Raw genomic sequence first — 23,819 nt, forward strand, 5'->3', positions numbered from 1 at the left:
CCTTAAGTTTCAGCATTTCCCAACTACAAGTGAAAAACATATATTTTCAGGCCATTTTTCTATATAATTTATTCAAAATCCGAGGATATTTATTGGTATTCAATCGTACTTACAAAGTAGGATACATTTAAATGACTTTGTTGTTGTTCTTTTGTTGTTCGTTTTTGCTATATTTTATTTTGTTCACTTACATTGCTTATAAAATTCGCTTTATAAAAATGTAGATATTAATATATATATATATTTATATATATATATTTTACATTAATTAAAATTACAGCTAGCAAGGAGAGGGTTAGCCACAAATATGAAACACAGAAAGTTCTAAACAAACAAAAAAAAAAAAAGATAGTTAGAAACACACAGAGTCGTTGCGCCAATATAAACTATGGGAATTTCCACTCCTTTGGTCATCTTTCGGATCGGTTCCTCCTCCTCGATCCTTGTCCTCGTCCTTTTCTATGTGTTTATAAAGCTACCAAATGCAAGAATACTCTAACTCTGATTCGGGTATCTCTTAAAGTATAACTCTTTCGAGGACTCTGCTCTCTCTCTACAAACATATACATATTACTCTAGGGCTCATGTAGCTGGAGGTTGTGAGGGGGGGAAATTATATTACAACAGGCGGGGGATGGTTACAACGTAACCTCTCGTGACCTCTAGTGGCCTCTATCTCGGCGAGGGCGACATTGTGGGCTTCGCTGTTGGTCGCTGGAGGGCAGCTGCCGTTGGCGCTGCCGTCACGATCGTGTGGACCTGCGATGTGTGGTGAGTTTGGGGGGATGGTGGTGTAAAGTGTGGTGTAAAATGTGGTGTAAGGTGTGGCGTAAAGCGTATCAAAAGGTGATAAGATGTTGGGTTAATTGAGGTTTGGTGGTGTAAGGTGTGGTGTAAATTGTATAAAAGGGTGTTATTTGTGATGTTAAGTGAGTTTTGTTGTAGAGTTTGGAAGATAAATGTTGTACACATTGTGGTGTAAAGTGTGGTGTAAGAAGTGGTTGAAGTTGTTGTGTAGAGTGTAGTGTAGAATGTAAAGATCATTATGGGTTGGTGAAGTATATATAATGAGTTTTTTAAAATATGTCAAGCACAATTTAAGGCATGGTGTAAAGCATGGTGCAAAAAGTGGTGTAAAGTGTGGTGTAAATTGTGGTGTAAGGTGTAACATTAGGTATTACAGTGAGGATTCAAGTGCGTTGCAATGAGAAGTACAGTGTGCGTTGGAGACAAAAACAAAGGGAGCTCGATTACATATCTAAGTGAACTAAAATAGGTCGCCATTTACTTTGGAATTTCCATCGATTATTTCCACTGGCTCCCCGGGCACATAGGCGGACAGTCCCATCAAGCCGAAAATGTCCGGCGTATAGTTGCGCAGCTGTGAGGAGCTGGTGGGCGTTGCTCCCTTCACTTCGCCAGCTAAGTGAGGAGGATAAATATATAAAATATGTATAAAAAATGTTATGCGAACTCTTTCTTCTCCTAAGAACCTCCCCCCTGCTTGCCTGGTGTGGGTCGCATCCGTGGAAACCGAGGCGCTGGCGTCTGGTAAACAGGCCTAGGCGCCGAGGCGGATTCCTCGTGATGATCCTCCGCCACTTGGTGATGGTGATGATACTGGTGCCTGGGCTGAGGTGTCACCACATAGACCTTCTCGTTGGTCTGCGGCAGAATGGCCACCTGGGCGGGATTCCAGGGCTCCTTGGGTGCCGGAGTGCTGCGCACATAGAGTGGCGTCACCTCCGTTGTTGTGGTGGTTGTGGTGCTGGGTCTCGGACTCGGGCTTGGACTGGTCATAGCCGGCGTAGAACGCGGCCGCTGTTGAGCATCATAGTAATCTAAGGGCAGACGATTGTCCTCGATGGGCTGAAAGCGCTTCGATCCCCGCTCGCCCAGCAGATGCAGATGCTCCAGGTTATTGATGGAGGTGGACAGGTCACCGGCATCTGTGGGCGGAGCAGCCGCGCCCAGCTCGAAACCCTCGCCGCGCGTGGTCTTCGATTGGCGGCTCTGGAACGCCAAACTCGGCGCCGGCGTGGTGGTCGTCGTGGTGGTCAGATACTCCGAAGGTATGTGCTTGGACCTCCCTCGGATGGTGGGCGTGCTGGGGCGATGAGACAACGAGTTGTACTCCTGCTCCGTCCAGCCGTCGATGTTGTGCTGCAGCTGGGAGATGTCCACACCGGAGATGATGTGATTGGGCGGCCGCCGGGTGGCCCTTTCCCGCTTGAGCAACTCCCGCAGATTGCTGGCCAGGATTTTGGTGAGGTATGTGGTGGTGCGGCTGGAGTTGGGCGCAAATGGAGGCGCCGTCACCGTGGCGGTGGCCAGTTTGGACTCTTGCTGCTCGTGCGGCTCCTCTTCCAGGTCGTTGGGCTGCTGCCGATGGTGTCCCTGGTGACCCTGGTGACCCAGCTGCTTGCTTGGCCGCCAGCTCTCAAAAGGACGCGGCTGCTGCTTGGTGGTATAGGGTATGATCACCTGCTGGGGTCTGGGCGGCGCCATGCCTGCAAACTGGCCACTGGCATCGATGGCTCCATACGTGGAGGTGGGCGTGGGCGGCTGCGTGGGCGTGTACACCTGGCTTAGGCGGAAACTCAGATCGGCGGGGTCGCGGGTGAAGGGTCGTCCGCCAATATGGTTGATGGGTGAGTCCAGCAACCGCTTGGGCGTCTCCCTGCCCCGGCTGTAGGTCTGCCCTACCGCCAGATGATTGTTCAGCTCCAGGACAGGCGCTGGCGGAGCCCTTGGCGCCTCTGTTGTGGTGGTGCTAACGGGCAGCTCTGTGGTGGTGCTGCTGTACACAAGAGTGCTGGTCTCCTCCTGAAACTGTTCGGCATAGTAGAGAGCCTGCTCCTGCTCGTGATCCTGCTCCTGCTCCTGCTCTTGCTCCTGGTGCTGCTGCGACGAGGCCGCCGGATAGTTGTCCGCCGGCGGCAGCTGCGTTGTGGTCTCCACAAAGTGTCCCAGCTCAGTTAGCAGCTGCGAGGCGGGCAGATGCTGATGCACCTGGCCACTGCTCAGATCCTCCAGCTGATAGCGCACTGTGCTGATGTCCTGCTCGGTTGGAACCACCTGCTGCTCCTGACCCTGACCTGTAAGGCCCAGATCAATGGCATGCGACTGGACAAAGGTGGCTGGGTACTCCACGGAGGTCACAAAGTCCGTGACCTGGTGGCTGGGCACAATCTCGAAGCTGGAGGTGCTGCTGCTGGACTGCTGCTGATGCTGCTGATGCTGCTGCTGCTGATGCTGCTGATGCTGCTGCTGCTTGTGGGGATGAGGCAAGGAGACGGGCACTGGCCTCACCTCCGACTGGGCCACTACATTCTCCCTCAAAGGCGTTGGATTCATGGGCCTAAAAGGCTGGGCATTGTACAGCGGCGGCAGGGGCACCGCCAGCGGCAGGAACACACCCTGGACGGGATTGGGATTGTTAAGGATATTGGAATGTACACTGGGTTGGAACTGCACCGCTCGCTGGCGCTGCTGCGAGGCCTGGGCCTGTGGCTGCTGAGGCTGTTGCCAGGCGGCATGCTGCTGTGGCAGATGCTGCAGTTGCTGCTGCTGCACCTGCAAGGCGGCATGCTGCTGCTGCTGCTGCTGCTGTTGCTGACCCTGACCCACCATAGGCACCCAGGGATACTTGTTGCACAGGCTGCAGGGCTTGCCCCCCGCATCGAAGCCCTGGTGTGGCTTCGGGTAGGCATAGCTTAGGGAGTTGCTGGCCCCAGACTGCTGGTCCTTCGACTGGCTGCCGCTACTGCTGCTGCTGCCGCCCAGGCCCAGCCACCTGGCAAAGCGATTCATCAGACCTGGTTCCGGCGGCACCACAACCGGAGCAGAGCTGGGCGGAGCCGCTGGAGATCCGGCTCCCGCATGCTGCAACCTCTGGGGCACGGGCAGTGGTGGCGGCACAAGGTGATCCGCCGGCTGGGCGGGCAGCAGGTGTCTGCCAGCTCCTGTTCCAGGTCCAACTGCCGCTGTAGACACCACCAGCCAGGAGGCCAGGATCATGGCCAGCGCCGGTCGCCTTTGGAGAGCCTGGAAGAGAGAAGATGGCGGGTAATTAGAAACCAGATTTCAGGGTTTCACTTTCCATAAGCCATAAATCCCCGCCAGACTCCTAATTTATCGAGACCAGCCGATGGAATCCGGTTCGGTGCGGGCAGACATGAAAGATGATGTGCCACCGGACCAGGTCGCCGATCCGGTTTGTTTTTTATTTCTTATTTTTTATTTCTTTTATCGCAAGTACAAAACAAAACTCCAGGAATAAGCGGAAATCTATATCAAAATATTCATTTAATTTTCGGTTTAATTATGGACAAAAAAAATCAGAAAGGACTAATAAGCTCAAAATCAAATAAATTATTTAAAATTCAAATTAATCTTGTTTAAATTCAGAATTATAACTGAAAGTTAAATAACCGGGCAACCAAATCGTTCAATGTTGGAAAATGTTGCTAGGCAAATGTTGCTCAACTAATGTTGCTAGGATAATGTTGAGCAACTTTATTGCTTAACAAGCAGAAAAAAAAACTTTGGGAAAATATACAAATATAGGTTATATATGTTATTGGTTATATAGATATACCCTTAAAGTTTGCAATTTTAACTGGAAATTTTTCATAGTTTTTTATTTTAATTTTTGTGTTACTTGTGTTATAATTACGTTTCAAATAATATAATTTTAATAAAATTATTAATTATTAATAAGTTTATTGTTTATAGTTTGATTAATATATTTTTTTAAGAACTAAATTTTAAAAAGTTTTATTACATTTTTTAACATTATTTTTAATATTAATATATACCGATTTTAAAGGGTATGTATATGAAATAACTCGCTTATTGTCCCTAGGTTGCTCTTAAAAATATTTAAAATATTAAATCTATAATATTACATTACATTTTTAATTTTAAAATTAATTTTTTTCTATTTTTTTTTTAATAATTTATAAAATTTTGAAAAAGGGTAAACATTTCTTTCTTCCGGACATGGCTAAAATAATTTGGTTGTTGATGCTGATCAAGAATATATATAATTTATAGGATCGGTAATAACTTCTTGGCGTGTTCCAAGCTTCTGACTGAAATTATAATACCCTACAAGGGCAAGACCCTTGATTTTATAACACTTAGTATCTCTTAATGTGTTTTTTTACACAAAAATAATAAATAATAAACAATATATATGTGAACAACCTTCGATAGGAAAACACATTAATATCAACATTTTCGGCCACCGATAATGACATTCAAATGGAAAGACTTCCATGAACTGATTACAGACAGAACAACAAGCGAGTTGACTAAGCGGAGAAACATTAAGTGAGATAAAGACCCAATTTTTGGGTTTATCAGGTGGTCAGTGGAACACCTTGAAAGAGGGTTATAAAACGGCCACGAAAAGTTTTCCATTCAAAGGCTAAACATTTCTTGAGAGATTGTCAGTTGATCTAAATATTTGCAAATTATTATTAAGAGGAAGATGGAGGATAGAGGATGAAGATATTTCATATTTACTTGGATACATTTAACAAAGAAATATTATGTATTTATTTCAACTGTAAACTTGAATCCTAGTAGAAGAAGATATAGAGATCTTCAATATAAAATCGATTTTAAAATAAATAGAAATAGAAATAAATCCTACTCCAGGCCTGGGAAGAACTTTCGACCCTTGAATTAGTGTGTTTTCCGAGTGCCTGACAAATAAACTCAGACCGCGAGCTCGGCTTTTTATGGTCACACATTCCAATCGAATGCGCCGATTGACAGATTTTCAATTCGCACGGCCGCTTTCTCCGGTCGGGGACAGGGGCTGGGTTGGTCCGTGGTGGTGGTCACTTGTCCAAATTGCTAATTAACCAAGGTAAATAGCCATCGGCTACTGGCCTGCTCTCTTCTCTCCTCTCTTCCCTCTGCCACTTCCTTCCACACACACACTCGCCCACCAGCAACCGCAGTTATGGACGACAAGTATCTACGACTTCCTCCAGCAACTCATGTGCATCTAAACGACAATTTGCCATTATTCACGGCCATCAGCCATTATTTTCAGTCTGATTTATGGCCAGCACTGGCTGCACTGCATCCAATTCGATGGAGCCACCCCCTGGCAAGGTCGCCCATGGGGTCAACGGTTATCGGTGAAATTGTGGGAAGCCAGCGTAGGTAATCAAGAAAATATTTCTTAAATTGTGGAAACATAATAGTATTTTAAGGAAATTAAAATTATGAACATTTTTGTAAGCCTTAACATTAACTTGGGTTAATTTTAATATTTGAAAATAATTTAAAATAGTTTAAATATATTTTAAAGAAGTTTAAATTGGTTTAAAATAGTTTAAATATATTTTAAAGCAGTTTAAAATAGTTTAAAATAGTTGAAAATAGTTTAAAGTAGTTTAAAATAGTTTAGAATAGTCTAAAATAATTTAAAATAATTTAATAATAATTTTTACTTGAGTTTATATTTGAGCAAAAAGGCAGCAAGCCAAAGAAGCATTAATTTTAATTAAATTAAATATAAATAATTATAAAAAATATTTTACTGAGGAAACAAGGTTTTAAATAAGCCCAAGCAGCATTTATTTTAATTTAAAAATTATTACTTGATTAAATATAAATAAATATTATCATTTTTATTTGAAAAATATTACTTGGTGAAGTATTAAATCACATTTAATATTAATTAATTTTGGTGTTAAAAATATTACTTGGTTAAATATTAAATATAAATAATTATACTATATATTGTTTATGCATTTTTATTAAAAAAAATATTACTTGGTTAAATATTAAATGTAAATAAATATTTGTTTATTGAAGAAAAAAGATACCTAAGCCAAGAAGCAAGCAGCTAAGTAGCATTCTTTATTATATATAAATAAACATTAAATAAATGTAAAAAAATATAAAATATATATATAAATAAATATTAAATATAAATAAATAAAAATATTAAACACAATTCAACTATTAAATATATTTTTTACCGATTAAACCACACCTTTTTCCTTCATAATTGACCCAAAACAGAGAAGCACCTAGTTGTGCCAGTCTTAGTCCCAGTCCCCCACTAAGCTTAAGCCCTCGTCTAATTATGTGAAAATGAGCTCTCATTAATGCGAGTTATCAATAAAATAAAAGCAGCCGAAAAAAATGGGAGACAGTTCAGTTGGTGGAGCCAACAATGGGCGTTCACTTTCCCATAATTATTATTATTTTATGTTTTTTTTATTCAGCGCCTCGCTTATTTGGGATACTTCCACCTAGAGAAGCTGCGGCTCAACGTAATTCAATTATACTTATATATATATATATAAGATTACTTTATATATATATATATATATATGGTATGTAGGAGTAGGCATCAAAACAAAGGCTATCACAAAAATCCCACTCCGCTGGAATCCAGCATCGCGTCCACATGGCGATGTCGCTGGGTTGGCCATAAATCGAGGTCGCCGCAATTTGAAAAGAAAGTGAAATTCTGCAACTGTTGGCAAACAACCGAGCAGCTGACAGATGGAGGAGGTGAATCTTACACTCAGATCAATGTCACAAAAAAATTGAATATTAATATAAATAATATCTAAAAAAAAATGTAGCAGGAAAATCAATCTCGGGGAAAAATTCAGCAAGAGATATACTTTATAAGATTTTATTTATTTTAAAAAAATGTAAAGACACCACCTAAGTCCAACTTTTAATTTACAACTTTAAATCAAATATAATTTAGGCACTGTAACTTTTAAATATAAATATTAAAAAAAAATATATATATATAAATATTAATATCAGGGAAAAATACATATTTTTTGTAGATTTATTCTAATTTATTTAAAAAATTTCTGGTATATTTCATAATATTTATTTAATTTATTTTATTTAAATTATAGATAACACTTAAACATTTCAATTTTTAAATTTACATAATTATTAACCTTTTTTATTGTTACTTTAATCCCTTTACTTTTCTCAATTTAAAGTGTTTATTTATATATATATATATATTTTATTTTTAAAATTTATAGGAAACGCTTAAAAATTTTAAATTATAATATTTTATATATTTTATAATTTATTTTTTCGCTAAGAATTTTTTTTGGGAATATACCCTAAACATAAATAATTATAAGCCATATTTATTGTTAATTTTAAGGTTTTTTTTATCAATTAAATTTTAATTTTATTTGAGAATTAAATTTATTAGCCAAATTCTAATTATCATGAGTTAAACCTTTAATTTAAACCCCATAATCTTAACTATTTAAATGCTTTATTAATTAGCTAAGAAATTCTTAGGATCCCTTTTAAGGAATATATCCCTTAATTTAAGTAAATTTATGTTTTATTTTAAGGCTTTTACTCTTTATTTTTTTCAATTTTTAATTCTCCTTTATTTCACCATTTTTACTAATTTAAAAACAATAATCTTAACTTTAGTGAGTCACATTTTTTTGCCAAGTGAAAACCCCCTCAAGAGACCCAGTCTGGATCTGGTCTGGGAACTCTGGGAACTCGACCCAAAAACCAGTTTCGTGTCGATAATAAAAGCGCCTCCCGCCGCCGCTGGTGAGGATCCCCAATGAGCGCCAAACAGTGGGCGACATGCAACCTTGGCTTTGCACTTGAAAAAGCCAACCCAGAGCGCCATAAGGTTTGACAAATGAGCCAAAAGAGGGCTCCTAGAGCTAGAGCTAGAGCTGGAACTGGGATTTAGATTGGGTATTATTGGGTCTTGGATTCGGAGGGTATTGCACGCGATCCAACCGTGTGCTTGGGAATCTTTTCGGGGGCAGAAAAATAACCACCGCACACACACACACCGCAATTGTTGGGAGACAGAGAGAGAGAGAGAGGGAGAAGTGCCTCCATGGGGGCATCTTCATCATATGCCCGAGCTCTGCGGCTGCGCAAAAGTGAAATTGTCGATAAAAAGCCCCGCCGTTGGGGGGGGGGAGCTATGAAAAACTGTCACAGAGCAGCACTAGGTTTTCCAACTGTGCAACAGTGCAACTTTGCAGCTCGCAGCCATATTTCACTTCAGCACAACACAAAAGCCAAAGAAATTAATTATGAAAATACACTCATATCGCATGGCCCGGCTGAAAATATTGCTTACTGGAAAAATGGTAAAAAAAAAAACAAAAAAAAACAAAGTAATGGCATCAACAAATGCTTTTTTATGGGCCACAACACAGAGTCGTCAACCGCCGGCGGACGTGGAGATGGAAATGCATGACGACCATGGATATATATGGTTGCCCCCAGAGGTTGACCCCTTGGATGCATTCAAATTTTATTGGGTTTCCAGGAAGGGAATGATGATAATGATTTATTTTTGCTACATAAATATTATTTACTATTATAGCCACTCCTGTTTTTTGTATAGACAGTAATTTGGAAGGTGGTTCAAAGAGGTTAAAGGTAAAACAAGAAAGGAAGCTAACTTCGGCACGCCGAAGTTTGTATACCCTTGCAGATTGGTTTCGATGTTTATATTATAGATTTAAATGCTGAAAAGACTCACAAAACAGTGTTTCATTACATTTTACCTATACTTATTATGTTTACAGTTTGACAGTTACAGTTTTACATTCCCAGCTTTACATATTTTATACATTTACCGATCGCTTCTATGGCAGCTATATGATATAATTGTCCGATTTTTATAAAATTTATACCAAAATTCTAGAATAATAAAAAAAGCTTATATTTTAGAGTAGATAAACATACGTTGAAAAACAACGAAGCTATAATTTTTTTCCTATTAATTTCCCGATCGTTCCTATGGCAGCTATATCATATAGTCGTCCGATTTTCATAAAATTTTTACCAAAATTCAGAAATAATATATAATGGCTACATCTAAAAAATTGTGCAAAAATATTGAAAAACAGCAAAGTTATAATATTTTTTCGAAAAATATATCGAACATTTGTATGGCAGCTATATGATATAGTCGTCCGATCCGGCCCGTTCCGACATATATAGCAGTGAGAGCATATAGAAGACTATATGCAAAGTTTCATTCAGATAGCTTTAAAACTGAGGGACTAGTTTGCGTAGAAACAGACAGACGGACAGACGGACAGACGGACAGATGGACAGACGGACAGACGGACAGACGGACATGGCTAGAACGACTCGGCTGTTGATGCTGATCAAGAATATATATACTTTATAGGGTCGGAAACGTCTCCTTCACTGCGTTGCAAACTTCTGACTGAAATTATAATACCCTGCAAGGGTATAAAAAGAGGAATTCCTCTCAGTTGAAACCACCAAAGGGTGGTCTAGAAATTATTGTAAAATATATATTTAAAGGGATTTTATATTTATAAATCTTAAATAATTTAATAGAATTTTTTCATTCATTAAAATCTTAATTTGGGAGAAGATTTTGAAAGGTTAAAGGTAAAAACTGAATTGCTTCAGTTAAGAGTTGGGATTATTGCCACTAAGGTTAGTCTAGAAATTATTATAAAATATATATTTAAAAAGATATTATATTAAATAAATCTTTAATAATTCAACTTCATATTTTAGTTGATAAAAATCCCAAAACCTCAGGGAAAAAGTACACATCTGGCGTCTGTACAATCATAATCTTTCCGAAAGAAGAGCTCTCAATTCGTCATCATGGATTGAAACTCCCCACAGACATGCTCATAACTTCAAACTTAACTTTAATCTAGACCTTTCTATTACCTCTAATAATTACCTATAAAGGCTGCTATTAAACTTCATTAAGATATACACCGATCTCCGTTTTATTTCGTGTCACTTCTTGGCATTTGATGGACAAGGCGACAACGCCTTGACACCCAGCTACCAGACACAAATTGACTGTCTTGCTCAACACAGCTCAGGGAACCAAGGGAACCAAGGGAAACCCTGGGGAACCCTCCCTTTTGATACATATAGCAACTGCAATTCTATTGTTTACCCAATCTCAGTCGGATCGTGACACCCGGCGCCCCCAAGTAACGCCTGGTTCCCGTATCGATCCATTTATCTGCCAGCACTTTCCCTGGGCAAGTGGTAAGAAAAAAAAGGTTTTCCGTATTTACTCTGGGCCCCAGTCAAGTCAGGAAACGTGTGTTGTTGTGTTGTGGAAATGGCAACAGGTGGGTTTCTTGGCCATCTCAATGGACGCTTCTTGCAAAATGAGACGGCACAAAAGGCAAATGCAAATGTGGGACAGACGACCGATGACGATGACGATGACAATCAATAAATAATTTCACCAATATCTGAGTAACGCTCATATGACTCTCCGTAGGCCACTTACAACTGAAAAAGATAATTACAAAGACTTTCGCGCAGTGACTTTTATTGAAAAAACGGACTTATCTCGCCAGCAGACTGTCATCGTTTCCATGGACAGGTGTGTCCAAATGTTATAGGAATGCCATCAGATATCAGATAGGCCCCTGAATAATGCAGAGTTATAGGTTCTATATATATATACAAAATTGCCTGATTAGTTTTTGTTGACAATGGGCAGGAAATTGATATGGGAAAGTAGTGTGAAAAATATTGATGGTTCACCTGGCGACCGTGAATGAGGGTGTTTAAACTATTTGAAATGGCTGGTTTTGGTTGATGAATATGAATAATATAAGTAATAATAATATAATAATATAAATACTAATTTTAATATAATAAATTGTATATATATATATTTATATAATACATTTTCATATACAACAATTTTAGATTTTTTTTAAGCTTAAAATCTTTTATAAAAAAGAAAAACTAGTAATAATAATAATATATGTATGTATGATGGATATAACTGTAAAGTTTAATTGAATTTATCTTGAATTTTACCAGATTTTGTTCATTAATTTGTAATTTAAGCTTTCTGTTTTCTATTTTATTAAATATTTAAATTATATTTTATTTTTAAACAGGCCAATCTAATGTTTATTTTTAATAAATTTTCAACTTTCTTACAATATCCTTAGAATTTTAGAAGTATTTTCAAAAATTTGTCATGAAAAACTTCTGTTATCTATTTTATTATTATTATTATAAAATAAATAAAAATGTTGATCAATTAAGATTGTTTACAATCATTCATCATCATAAATCAAATGGAATCGCCTGATTGGAAATCTGCTTAAAATTCTAATAAGTACTATTCGATTCCCAGCTTATTTCATTTGATCTCAGGATAGTGTATATCCCGAGGATAAACTGGGGCTTAAGAAGCTAAGAGCCTGTTGATTGGCCTGTCCCCCAAAGGTGCATTTTCATAAAGTGTAAAGTGTTAGGTTTCCCTCCGGATAAATCACTTGGCTAATGCCGGCTTAATCACAATTTGCAAGCTTCCATTAAACCGGCTCAAAAGTATGATGGCTTTATCCCGTGAGACATGAAAATTGCAGCCGGATAATGAGTCTCACCTCGGACTTGGGCTTGGTTTGGAGATGGCTGCTCTCGGACATTGGCCTTGTCGCAACGTTGACCCCCAGAGGGAGTAAGAGAGAGATCCACTCGAATATGAATAATTTACGAAGCCAACTAATTTGATTAGCGGCGCCCTCGTTGGAAGTGGATCTTTGGGGAGGCGGGAAATGCAAAAGACATTTGCGAAATGTGCCTGTCACGGTAAAGCACACAAAATTGAGCGGGATGACGAGGTGTACTCCACTCGACGCAATGCGGAATCGCCAGCAATTGTGACAGCACGCGAGCAATTAACAAGTTTTTTACTTTTTTTATGTCGCATAACCCAGCAGCAGTTCATTATAAACAAATTAGTGCATTGTTCAACCGATCGATCTGTGTAACCGACATTTGCATAATCGCAGCGCCATGCAACAGCATCTATATAGCCATATATCTAACCATCCAGGCCTGCATTACCCACATCCCAAAGACAATCCTCAAGTCCCGGAAGACCGCAGTCGCGGGGCATTCAACGATCATTAGCTGCTATTTTGCGGTATTTTTTCTGACGATATCAATTACCACTTTCTGACTTTCTGGCTTTCAGCTCCCTGGCATACGCACAGCGTCTCACGGCTATAATGTGGAGTCAAAACAAGGAAGGATGAAAGTGAAATCCGCGTATACGAGGGGCCTCCCCAGTCAGTTGAAGTTCAAGCCATTCATTTAACAGTCTAAAAAAGGGTTTTCTAAATGTCTAGTTAATTGGTATCAAATATTTAGTAGTTATATTAACTGATACTTACTTTTTCAATAGCTATATCCTTTTAATAACCTAGCAGGGTTTATAAAATTTTACCTAGAAGCCGACAACTTGCAAATGAGTCGTTCCCAAACCTATATATTCTTGATCAGCATCAACAGAGGCGATTTTTTCTAGCCATGTTTGGTTGAAAATACAAATTTACCATTTTTATACCCTTGCAGGGTATTATAATTTCAGTCAGAAGTTTGCAACGCAGTGAAGGAGACGTTTCCGACCCTATAAAGTATATATATTCTTAATCAGCATCAACAGCCGAGTCGATCTAGCCATGTCCGTCTGTCCGTCTGTCTGTCTGTCCGTCTGTCCGTCTGTCTGTCTGTCCGTCTGTCCGTCTGTCTGTCTGTCTGTTTCTACGCAAACTAGTCCCTCAGTTTTAAAGCTATCTGAATGAAACTTTGCACATAGTCTTCTATATACTCTCACTGCTATATATGTCGGAACGGGCCGAATCGGACGACTATATCATATAGCTGCCATACAAATATTCGATATATTTGTAGAAAAAAAATTATAACTTTGCTGTTTTTCAACATTTTTGCGCCATTTTTTAGATATGGTCATTTAATATTATTTCAGAATTTTGGTAAAAATTTTGTGAAAATCTGACCACTATATGATATAGCTGCCATAGGAACGATCGATAAATAAATAGAAAAAAAAAAATTATAGCTTCGTTGTTTTTCAACGTATGTTTATCTACTCTGAGATATATGCTTTTTTTATTATTCTAGAATCATGGTATACATTTTATAAAAATCGGACAACTATATCATATAGCTGCCATAAAAGCGATCCGTAGATGTAGAGAAAATGTAAGGCTGGGAATGTAAAACTGTAACTGTCAAACTGTAAACATAATAAGTATAGGTAAAATGTAATAAAACTCTGTTTTGTGAGTGTTTTTAGCATTTAAATCTATAATATAAACATCGAAACCAATCTGCAAGGGTATACAAACTTCGGCGTGCCGAAGATAGCTTCCTTTCTTGTTAAAAACTATATTAATAATTATTATAATATTAATATTATATATTAGTTACATCGTTTAAATTGTCAAAAAAAAAATATCACAAAAAATGAAATTAAAAAAAAAAACCTTAAATGCACATTTATTAAATTAAATGCATTTTTGGCTGAGTTATAGATTTTATAAATTTGAATTTTTCCCAAAAAAATACTAAAAAAAAAATGTTACAATTTTTTTACAACTTTTAACTAACTTTTAAACTAAAAATAATACTAAATTCATTAGGCAGATTAATAAACCTTATAAAAACCAACACAAAAGCACTTTCTGAATTGATTTTAGTTAATTTTTAGGCTTTGGTTATAAACTTAAACTTAACTTTCATTTTTCCAAAAATTAATTAACAAAAATTGCACCATTGCTCTGCCCCTGGACACCCACCAATTATCGGATCGCATCTTAAATCAGGTAAGACAATACCGTAATTGACCAGGTGACAGTGATATGGGTAACCCAGGTAAAAATGAAGTAGAAACGAAATGGAGACTGGAGACCCGGCATGATGATGATAATGATAATAATAACAGCGGCAATAATGATTCCCCAGATTGCCAGCATAATCGGGGCATTGTGGACTTTATTGCTGCCCCTTACACTTACCCCCCACACCCTATATATGCACTATATCCCCGACGATCCGGTGGGACTGTTGGCTGAACAATAAGAAAAGCGAGCGACTGACTGTGTGAGTGAAAGAGAAAAACCCAATTCGTTGGAGGAGATGCTCAGGAAAAAAGTGAAAATTTGTCCGCGTCCAAAAATTATGCGCTTTTCACACGCGCTCTAAGGAGGGGGGGCCCAGAGGGGGCTCTCGCTCTCGACACTTGCGTGTAATTGTCGTGTGACAACGTGAGCTTAACTCCGCCGCTTGGCAACCTTTTCCCCAAAGAACCGGTCCTCCACTCCGGCTGGTACGGATTGTGCGGATTGTGGATTGTGGCTCGGGCCTGGCTTTGCTTTGCTTTACTTTTGCAGAAACTAATGGAGGCGGAGTTGAAGATGGCCGGTATTCCGGCCTGCAACGACCTGGCTTGTGGGTTAGCGGGCAATGCCGGCACAGTGGGGCAAGTTTGATGGGGAACAAGTCTTGTTTCTTATATTTCTTTTCATTTATTTTATTTTATTATTATTATTCATTTAATTTTGTTTGCAGCACACTTGTTAATGTAGCCATGTTTGGGGTGTTTTTCTTAAGAAGTAAGAATACAAATTATAAAAAATAAGATGCATAACGGCATACAATTTTTAACTTTCGAATACCTGTATACAGTGTTCATATAGAGCTTCCTAATTTGGCCACAGCATAAATATATATAAAATATATATAAAATATATGTAAAATATTTATAAAATATATATAAAAAATATATAAAAGATATATTAAAATTAGAGTGTCCAAAGAAATCGAAAAACCTCATATCTGAAAACCAGAAGAACAGAATTTCCTAAAAAAAAACTAATAATTAATATAAAATATATAAAATTGGTTGTAAGCTGTGACCTATATCTTATAGGAATTTGAAATATTATTTTTTCAGACTTGAGATTAATATAATAAATAAATTTAAAAATTTAAACGTTTACATAAAATTAAAACCTAAGTGTGGCCAGCTCTTAAAAGTGTTGCTCAACATGCTTCTAGCTACATTTTCCTAGCACATTTGCACTTTCAACATGTTTCTAACAACATTATCCCGGCAACATATTTATTACATCTAACAACACATTTGCACTTTCAACATGTTTCTAACAACATTATCCCGGCAACATATTTATTACATCTAACAACACATTTGCATTTTCAACATGTTTCTAGCAACATTTTCTTCAATGTTAGATTAAAGTTTTCGCAACTGGGCCTCTACAAATAAAGTTTAGGCTGACTTTTAATGTAAAGCCTAGTTCTTGTGTTTCCTTTAGCTTGCTTACTTGTTGCTAAATTTAATACCAATTTCGTCCCACTGTGCAACTCTGAACTTGGCTGTTGAAAATCCGAAATCCCAATAGGAAAGAAGTCGGCGAAAAAATCAAAACTGGCTCGAATGAAAACAAAAGTAAAAGTGGTTGTTGTACGAGTTGTTGTACGAGCTGTTGTTGTTAATGTTGCTGCTGTTATTGTTGTTGTTGTTGTCGCCACTCTCATTGTTGTCTTTTTGGACTTGAAGTTCACTTTTATTTCTAGGCATTTTTCCTTTGTTTTCCGTGAGCCGCCGCGCCGCTGCGTGTTGTGCGAGTTTTCTTTGCTCTTTATTTTCTTTTTCTTTTTATAATATTATTTTTTTTTCCTCGGGTTCGGGTTGAGGGCGAGCACCTGCCCGGCTATCTTTAGTTTTTTTTCACCTGGTTTTTGGTCCACGCTGTAATTAAGATTGTTCGCTGGCCTAAGTGACGCCAATTAAGTTACGACTGACCAGCGGCCCTGCTGGGCTTTTGACTCTTAACAGCGTCTCTTTATTTATCTATTATTTTACATGCATTTTTCCCACTCGCCTCTCGTTATGCAAGTTCTGGCAATTGGATTAACGGGGGAAATCTGGACACCTACCAGGTAGCTGTGCTGTTTGGGAAACGGAAGGAAAAACCCATCATCTGGGCCAGCTTCTCTCTGGCCGAAATTGAATAAAGCCTGACACTCGGCGTGAAGTGAAATTGCCACTGAAATATACTATATATGTATATGTATACCCTAAGCGCGATTTCTTCTACCATAAAGCTGGCCATAATGAGATAGAGATAATATTTTAATTATAATTAAGTGTGCCGCAGATAATATTGTCTTGACCCGGCTCGTTAATTGCCAGATATTTGTGCATGTAACACATGGCGTATGCGTAATCTCTTAATCACATATCGCACATAAATCTCATAACTGCTCTCGTTTATTATACAATTTGCGATCGGAAAACAGTCTTCGCGGGGTAAATGTAAATTTCCGATTGACTGCGATTTGCATAAATGCGATTTCCCTTTTTCCCAGAAATGTACTTTCCCAAAATCTAAACGGAAGGAAGCAAGTGAGTTGGCAAATTTTAATAAGGGAAATCGCAGATGAAATATCATTTTTAACTCCCACACTTGTTCAAAGATCAAAGAAACCGAAATCAATCTAACAAAAAGCAATGCTGGGGTCTTGAGACTTGAGACTTTCAAGAAAACCCTAAAGATATTTTGTAATAAAAACTTAAGTTTTTTTATGGCTATAGAGAGATGTCTTATAAAAAAAAAACAAATAAAATTATTTATATATTTATTAATAATAAATAAATTAAATATAATCTTATTAAAATTACTTTAATATCCTAAAACCTGAAGAATAAAATAATTTTAACATGAAATATTCTATTTTGAAAAGGAATTCAACAATAATTTTCTAGAAAAGAATATATAAACTTTAATGTGAACTTAATTATATAGTTAATTTCTTAAAAATTACTAAAAAGCCTTTGAAAAAAATCCATAATTTTAGCTAAACCTCTAAATATTATAATTAATCAATAGATTTTAAAAATAAAACACATTTTAAGCCCTAGTTTGACTTGATAATTCCCCCAATAACATAACAATTTATAACAAGACTTGGACATTTGTCATTAAAAAAGAAAATTTCCCGGAAAAACCTATATAATTATGCCATGTAATATTTAATATTTAAGGCATATTAAGCATTATACAACACTTAACACGAATGGCAAGCTACTTTACGGCTTTAGTGAGTGCAAATTGGATCGTTTTTCGATTGCCAATGGAGCTCTCTGCGGCTTCCTTCTCCTGAGAAAAAGGCTGGCAAATGCACTTGGCGTGAATTTAGCAATTACATGAATTACCGCCGCCCCCTTTCCGCCCATCCATTTCACGCCCAGCTGGCCGTTTCTTTCTAGTTAAAGCGTTGACAGAGTTGGCTTTGGTGAATTAAGGTGCCATCATTATTGGAGGCGACGCAGGGGCTTATGCAACGTTCGGTGTGCGTCTGCCGGGAAGCGCATTAAGCAGTCATTGACACCTCAGATTACCCCCAATGGCCCCCTGCCCTGGACACACAGCGAGATAAAGTATTCCTCAAAATGTTGCATTAAATAAGGATTCAAAATTTGAAGAGCTAAGATCTTTTATAAAATTATTTTTTCTTTTATATAGAAAATATGTATGTAAAATTGTTACATCTTAAAATAATTACTTGTAGCTGAAGTATAGAGATGAGGTTTCTAAGAATATTGTTCCTAATTCCTTCATTATTCTACAAATCTTTAAGGTATTAGGTTCTTAGTTTTAAGGTAAGATAAATATTTCATATAATTTACTCTATCTGAATCATAAATCTAACTTGGAGGCGAGCACAAGAAAATGTTGCTTAGAAAATGTTGCTAATAAAATGTTGCTAAGAAAATGTAGCTAGACACAAGTTGAGCAACAGCCGGATGTTGCAGCAACTTTAATTAGCTCTTTATTTGATTTCTTTTTAAAGAAACAAATAAATTAATAAAATAATAGATAAAATTATAAAATAAATATTTAAATAATATTTTTTCTAATATATATTTTCCTCGCTGTGTATGCTTAACCCACGCAGACAGCCCGTCTGCTCCAGTGGTCACCACAACCATGCTTGGCTGCTTATTGGTTTTTATGATGCATGGCACACAAAAAAGTGCTAAAAAATCACAATAATTTAAAACTGAAAATAACAAAGACACATGGAATCCAAAATCAAGAAATAATCATAAAAAAGGCGGACGAGAGAGTGCCGCCTCATAAAATGCAATTCAACAATTACACAATGGGAATGGCCGATACATATGGATATTACCATATGTATATATATTTTTTGGGGGTGCCTAAAGACAATACACAACATTTTTGGGGGGCTGTTACAATTACGTGTGCCGAGTACCGAGTACCGACTACCGATCCAAATTCGTTATGCATCTCGCGTGGAAAACAATAGCAAAAACGCCACGAAAAACACTCGCACTCTCTTTCAATTTTCGATTTCAATTACAATGCGAGTACGGCAATTACAATTGAAATGCACTCGACGCACCTGTTACGCGTGTTGCCTGAACCGAACTGCCCCAGCCGAGCCACCACCCCAATGGCAATGGCCATGTCCGATGTGTAATACACTTAGGCGTAATGTTTTCTGGCTCTTACATAACCCCGATTGCTGCTGCTGCCATCGATCTGTCGTGATCGGCATTTCAGAGTTACAAAAAACAAACTAAAAAGCCCAAAGGTAAAGCCCGAGTTTACAGATCCATCAGATCATCCCATGATAAGGGGATATTCCTGCCACAGGTACAGAGAAAATATTTCAAGACAATTATAAATAGTTTAGTTATCTAAAAATTAATTGAAATTGCTTCTTTTGGGTGTTTGTTATTATTATTATTTGTATATTTAATTCTTATTCAGATATATATCGAAAGAAAAACGTTTGTATTAAATATTCGAATAAATCTTGTGTTAGATATAAAACAAATTTTATTTAAGAGCATGCATTAAAGCACTTTTTAATATATTTTTATTTATTTTATTATATTTTTTATTTACATATATATTTATTTATATTTATTTATTTATATTTATTTATATTTATTTATATTTATTTATATTTATTTATATTTATTTATATTTACTTATATTTATTTAAATTTATTTATATTTATTTATATTTATTTATATTTATTAATATTTATTTATATTTATTTATATTTATTTATATTTAATCATATTTATATTCCCATTTTTCCGAGTGCATAATAACCATTTAGAGCCATGGGAAAGGGCAGCCACTCAATGAATCAATATTTTTAGTGGAGCACCGGCCTCACGATCGCTGGGGGATCACAATTTGGCAACTCAATGAACCCGGCCAGAGATCGGGCTTAACAGATTGATTAATTGGATATTTTGTCTTCATCACAGATCAATTTGGGGGAGTTGGTAATGGATATGCAAAGACTAAAGCCATCAAAGCTAATTGGAGGTTGGTTTTTTTTTATATTTGCCCAGCAGCAATTATTGCCAAAAAATATTAAAAATAATAAATAATATATTAAAAATAATAAATAATATATTAAAAATAATAAATAATATATTGAAAATAATAAATTATATTTTAAAAATAATAAATAATATATTATATATATTAAATAATATCATAAATATTAAAAATATTGTTTTTGGCCAAAGTCACGCCTTTGATTTTTATAAAATCGAAGAACTTTACAAATTCTTATTAAAAAATATATTTAAATATTGTTAAAAGCCAAGCTCTTTAAGGGATAATTAATTAATAATTAAAAGAAATATATATTTTTTTCTGTATGAAGATGTGGTCTGATTAAAAGCTTTAAAGTTTTGTTAGCAATAAAAATTCAAATAATAATAGTTAACAAAAGATATATGTGAATTTTCTAATTTTTTTTTACTAAATTCATAAAAAATTAAAAATGTTTTAATTTATTTACCTTTACCTAGGGTCTTAATGCTCATTTTAATAATAAATAAATAATAATAATAAATAAATAAATAAGAATAATAAAGAAATGTTATAAGTTCTTGGAATGAATATCTTATTTATTATTATTTTCATATATTTTCATTAATTTATTTTACTTTATTTATTTTTTATTTATTCATTCATTTATCTATATTATTTTATTTATTTATTTTAAAATTAACTTAATAATCTTACTTCTTAAATTCTTCTAATTTCTCCCAAGATCATTAAATATTTGTGCAACATATATCCAGAAAAAAGGAGAGTTATTCCTATTTTTAATCAAGATATAGAAACTCTTTTTATATCTACTGAATTATTAAAACCTATAGCTTTTATTTTAATAATGAATAATAATTTAGCTAAGCCGGCTAAAGCCAGTTGGGTTTGTGAAAATCCACACATTTCTAACTAGCTAACTGAGCTATCTGGGCTGATTTCCCTTTCCATTGTTCTCTCTGGGCTCCCATCGAAAGTGCTAGACATATATACATATATATACATACATATACACATATATATGCATACTATATAGCCAAAAACAAGCCATAAAAAATTCTAAAACGCTCTGGTTCCCTTGCTGCAAAACCTGACCTACGGCGCTCATAAACCCAATTTCAAGGTGTGAAGAGCGATGAAGAGTTCTTGGTAATTCGAAGAGACTTACCATTTTCTGGTGTGTCATTTCCCGGGAAAACTCAGGGTGTGTGTGCACCCTGATGACCGATGCTGTGCGATGATCGATTCCTCGATCTCTGGACCTCCTCAGGCAGGTAAGACTGTCACTACCTGAAATTCTTTAGAATCCCGAAGATCAACAACACTTGTGGTCAGCACTCGAACAAAAACGAAATAAAAGATATGATTGTGATGTGGGGATTTTAGGCACTCTTTTCTTTACTTTTTTTATATATAAATTTTATTTTATTTTTGTATTATTTTTTGTCACTGCTCGTTTTCACTTTTATGGCTCCGACTGGGATGATGCTGCACACACTGCTCGCAAAAAATATATATCTCTGGATCGCGCGACTGCCAAGCGGTCCGACGAATATATCTGTATCTTTATATCTGAATCTCTGACTGCACATGCGCGCAGGCGCCCACGAACTGAGCGCTGGTTGTGGAAAATGCGGCAGGTAAGGCGGTCGCTTGTCGGTCTCTGGCCTCCGGAGAGAGTGTTGCTGGCGAGTGTAACTATGTTACTCTGAAGAGTCGGAGAAACGGAGAAGAGTCTGGGTCTGTGCTTGGGTTTCGGTCTGAGTCTGGGAAGAGAGAGTGGCCTGGTCGTGGGGCTATAGTGGCTACGTGAGCGGCATTCGCTCAAAGGCAACATGCAAAATGTTGCAAATATCTGTGACAATGAGGCAGCAACGCAGATGAGCTAAGACCAAGTTGCAGCTTTGGCCTAGGCAGATCAAGATGAAGCCTGCGGGGCACACGGCTTCCTTGCAACATCTTTTTAGGAGAAATTGGGAAATTGGCAAGCTTGAAGATTTCTGAAGTCTACTCTTGATGTACTATCTTGAAGTACTATCTTTGTATCTTAAATTCTTCTATTTTAGTAAATTAAATTTTTCTATTTTAGTATCTTAAGTTCTTCTATCTTAGTATCTTTTATTCTTCTATCTTAGTATCTTAAAGTCTTCTATCTAAGTATCTTTTATATTTCTATCTTAGTAACTTGGTACCTTAAATTCTTCAATCTTAGTATCTTAAATTCTTATATCTTAGTATCTTTTATTCTTCTATCTTAGTAACTGAGTATCTTAAATTTTTGTATCTTAGTATCTTAAATTCTTCTATCTTAATATCTCAAAGTCTTCTATCTTAGTATCTTTTATTCTTCTATCTTAGTATCTTAAATATTATATATTTCAAGCATTTTTTAAACTATTTTAAAATTTCCAGCAAAAGTATTTTAAGATTCATATGAAAGATTTTAAATAAAATAAATAACAAATCAAGCTTCAATATGTTACTAACAAAATATATATATATGTATATATATATATATATATTAAGTGATTCTTTGGTTATAATTAAAAAAAATGTAAATATTATTTAAAGAGGCCTAGTTAGTGATCATAAAATGTAGGTTTTATAGCGTCAACTTGCAGTCAGAGGGCAAAAACTGAGTAATAAAAAAGAAACAAAAAGTTCAATACTAGAGTTAAAATTATTCAACACTTGCTAGTCTTAATTAGTTGCATAAAGCACTTAAAAATTATTGTATTAATAAGGTTTTGACATAAATAAATAGCTTGCATAATTAATATAAATGAACTAAAAAAATAATGAAATAATTGCTGGCACAATTAATATTATTTTACTTAAATGTTAGTGTATTAATGGGTTGAACAGTTATTATTTATATATTATTTATATAATATATATATTATTTATATTAAATTAAAATAAATATTTATTTCTATGACTATAAATATTAATTATTTACACAATTGATTATATTTCAATCTTCCAATTAAAACAAATGTACAAATTATTACTTTAATAGGTTTACAGGTATATTTATATATTATAATTATAGATATTTGTATACTTTTATATTCAATAAACCTACCTTATTTTCCCTGGAACTTTCCAGCCACCTTTATTGTCCCCCCTGGATACCCTTCTTTCACCTGGCAACTCATTGGCCGCAGATTTCCTCAATTACGCCAGAGGAGTAGGCAATCGATGGAGGGATTAGGCCCATCCCAGACCCTACTAGGTTGACAATTTTCTCAATTTCCAAATCATCATCACTATTACGCCGCCGTTTAGTTGCCCAACTTCAGCTGGCCAGCTTCCTAGTGAAGCTGCCACACATAATCTTAATGGGCCACAAACCCATCTCCATCTCCATCTCCACCATCTCCATCCAAGCATCGCATAATTGTTGTACAACATTTAAATGTGATCTCGGCTGGCATAAGATAAACGGAATTAACGAAATAATAAAACAGAAACGGAGAAAAATCAGAAGACGACGTGCAAATGTGCAGGTGACATAACAAGTGCGCATTGTCATCACTCTAAAAGATACA

At 36.3% G+C, this 23,819-nt stretch overlaps 1 protein-coding gene and 1 long non-coding RNA gene across 3 annotated transcripts; one reads left to right on the forward strand and one right to left on the reverse strand.

The window, feature by feature from the left end:
- Nucleotides 1-286: 286 nt before the first annotated feature.
- LOC108084673 (uncharacterized) lies at nucleotides 287-22,100 on the reverse strand. 2 transcript variants are annotated; one of them, XM_017181001.3, is made up of 4 exons: nucleotides 21,437-22,100; nucleotides 1,509-4,047; nucleotides 1,289-1,422; nucleotides 287-759 (listed from the first exon to the last, which is right to left on the reverse strand). In XM_017181001.3, the coding sequence occupies exons 1-4, from the start codon at nucleotides 21,452-21,454 to the stop codon at nucleotides 673-675; spliced, it is 2,778 nt and encodes a 925-aa protein (XP_017036490.1). In that variant the 5' UTR covers nucleotides 21,455-22,100; the 3' UTR covers nucleotides 287-672. The 2 variants fall into 2 exon arrangements, with proteins under 2 accessions (XP_017036490.1, XP_070143861.1); XM_070287760.1 differs by lacking the exon at nucleotides 21,437-22,100 and adding an exon at nucleotides 19,309-19,325.
- LOC138929112 (uncharacterized) lies at nucleotides 12,491-13,393 on the forward strand. Its single transcript, XR_011445543.1, has 3 exons — nucleotides 12,491-12,505; nucleotides 12,563-12,973; nucleotides 13,025-13,393. It is a non-coding gene; the product is annotated as an uncharacterized lncRNA (long non-coding RNA).
- Nucleotides 22,101-23,819: the final 1,719 nt, after the last annotated feature.

The sequence above is a fragment of the Drosophila kikkawai genome, chromosome X, assembly GCF_030179895.1.
Source record: "Drosophila kikkawai strain 14028-0561.14 chromosome X, DkikHiC1v2, whole genome shotgun sequence".
NCBI classification, from domain to species: Eukaryota; Metazoa; Arthropoda; class Insecta; order Diptera; family Drosophilidae; genus Drosophila; species Drosophila kikkawai.

Bases quoted from the DNA above. Each gene is read 5' to 3' on its own strand.
- LOC108084673 (XM_017181001.3), bottom strand. The intron at 1,423-1,508 runs GCAAGCAGGGGG...CTCCTCACTTAG, and splicing joins ACGGATGCGACCCACACCAG to CTGGCGAAGTGAAGGGAGCA. The intron at 760-1,288 runs GTAAATGGCGAC...CACACATCGCAG, and splicing joins TAATCGATGGAAATTCCAAA to GTCCACACGATCGTGACGGC.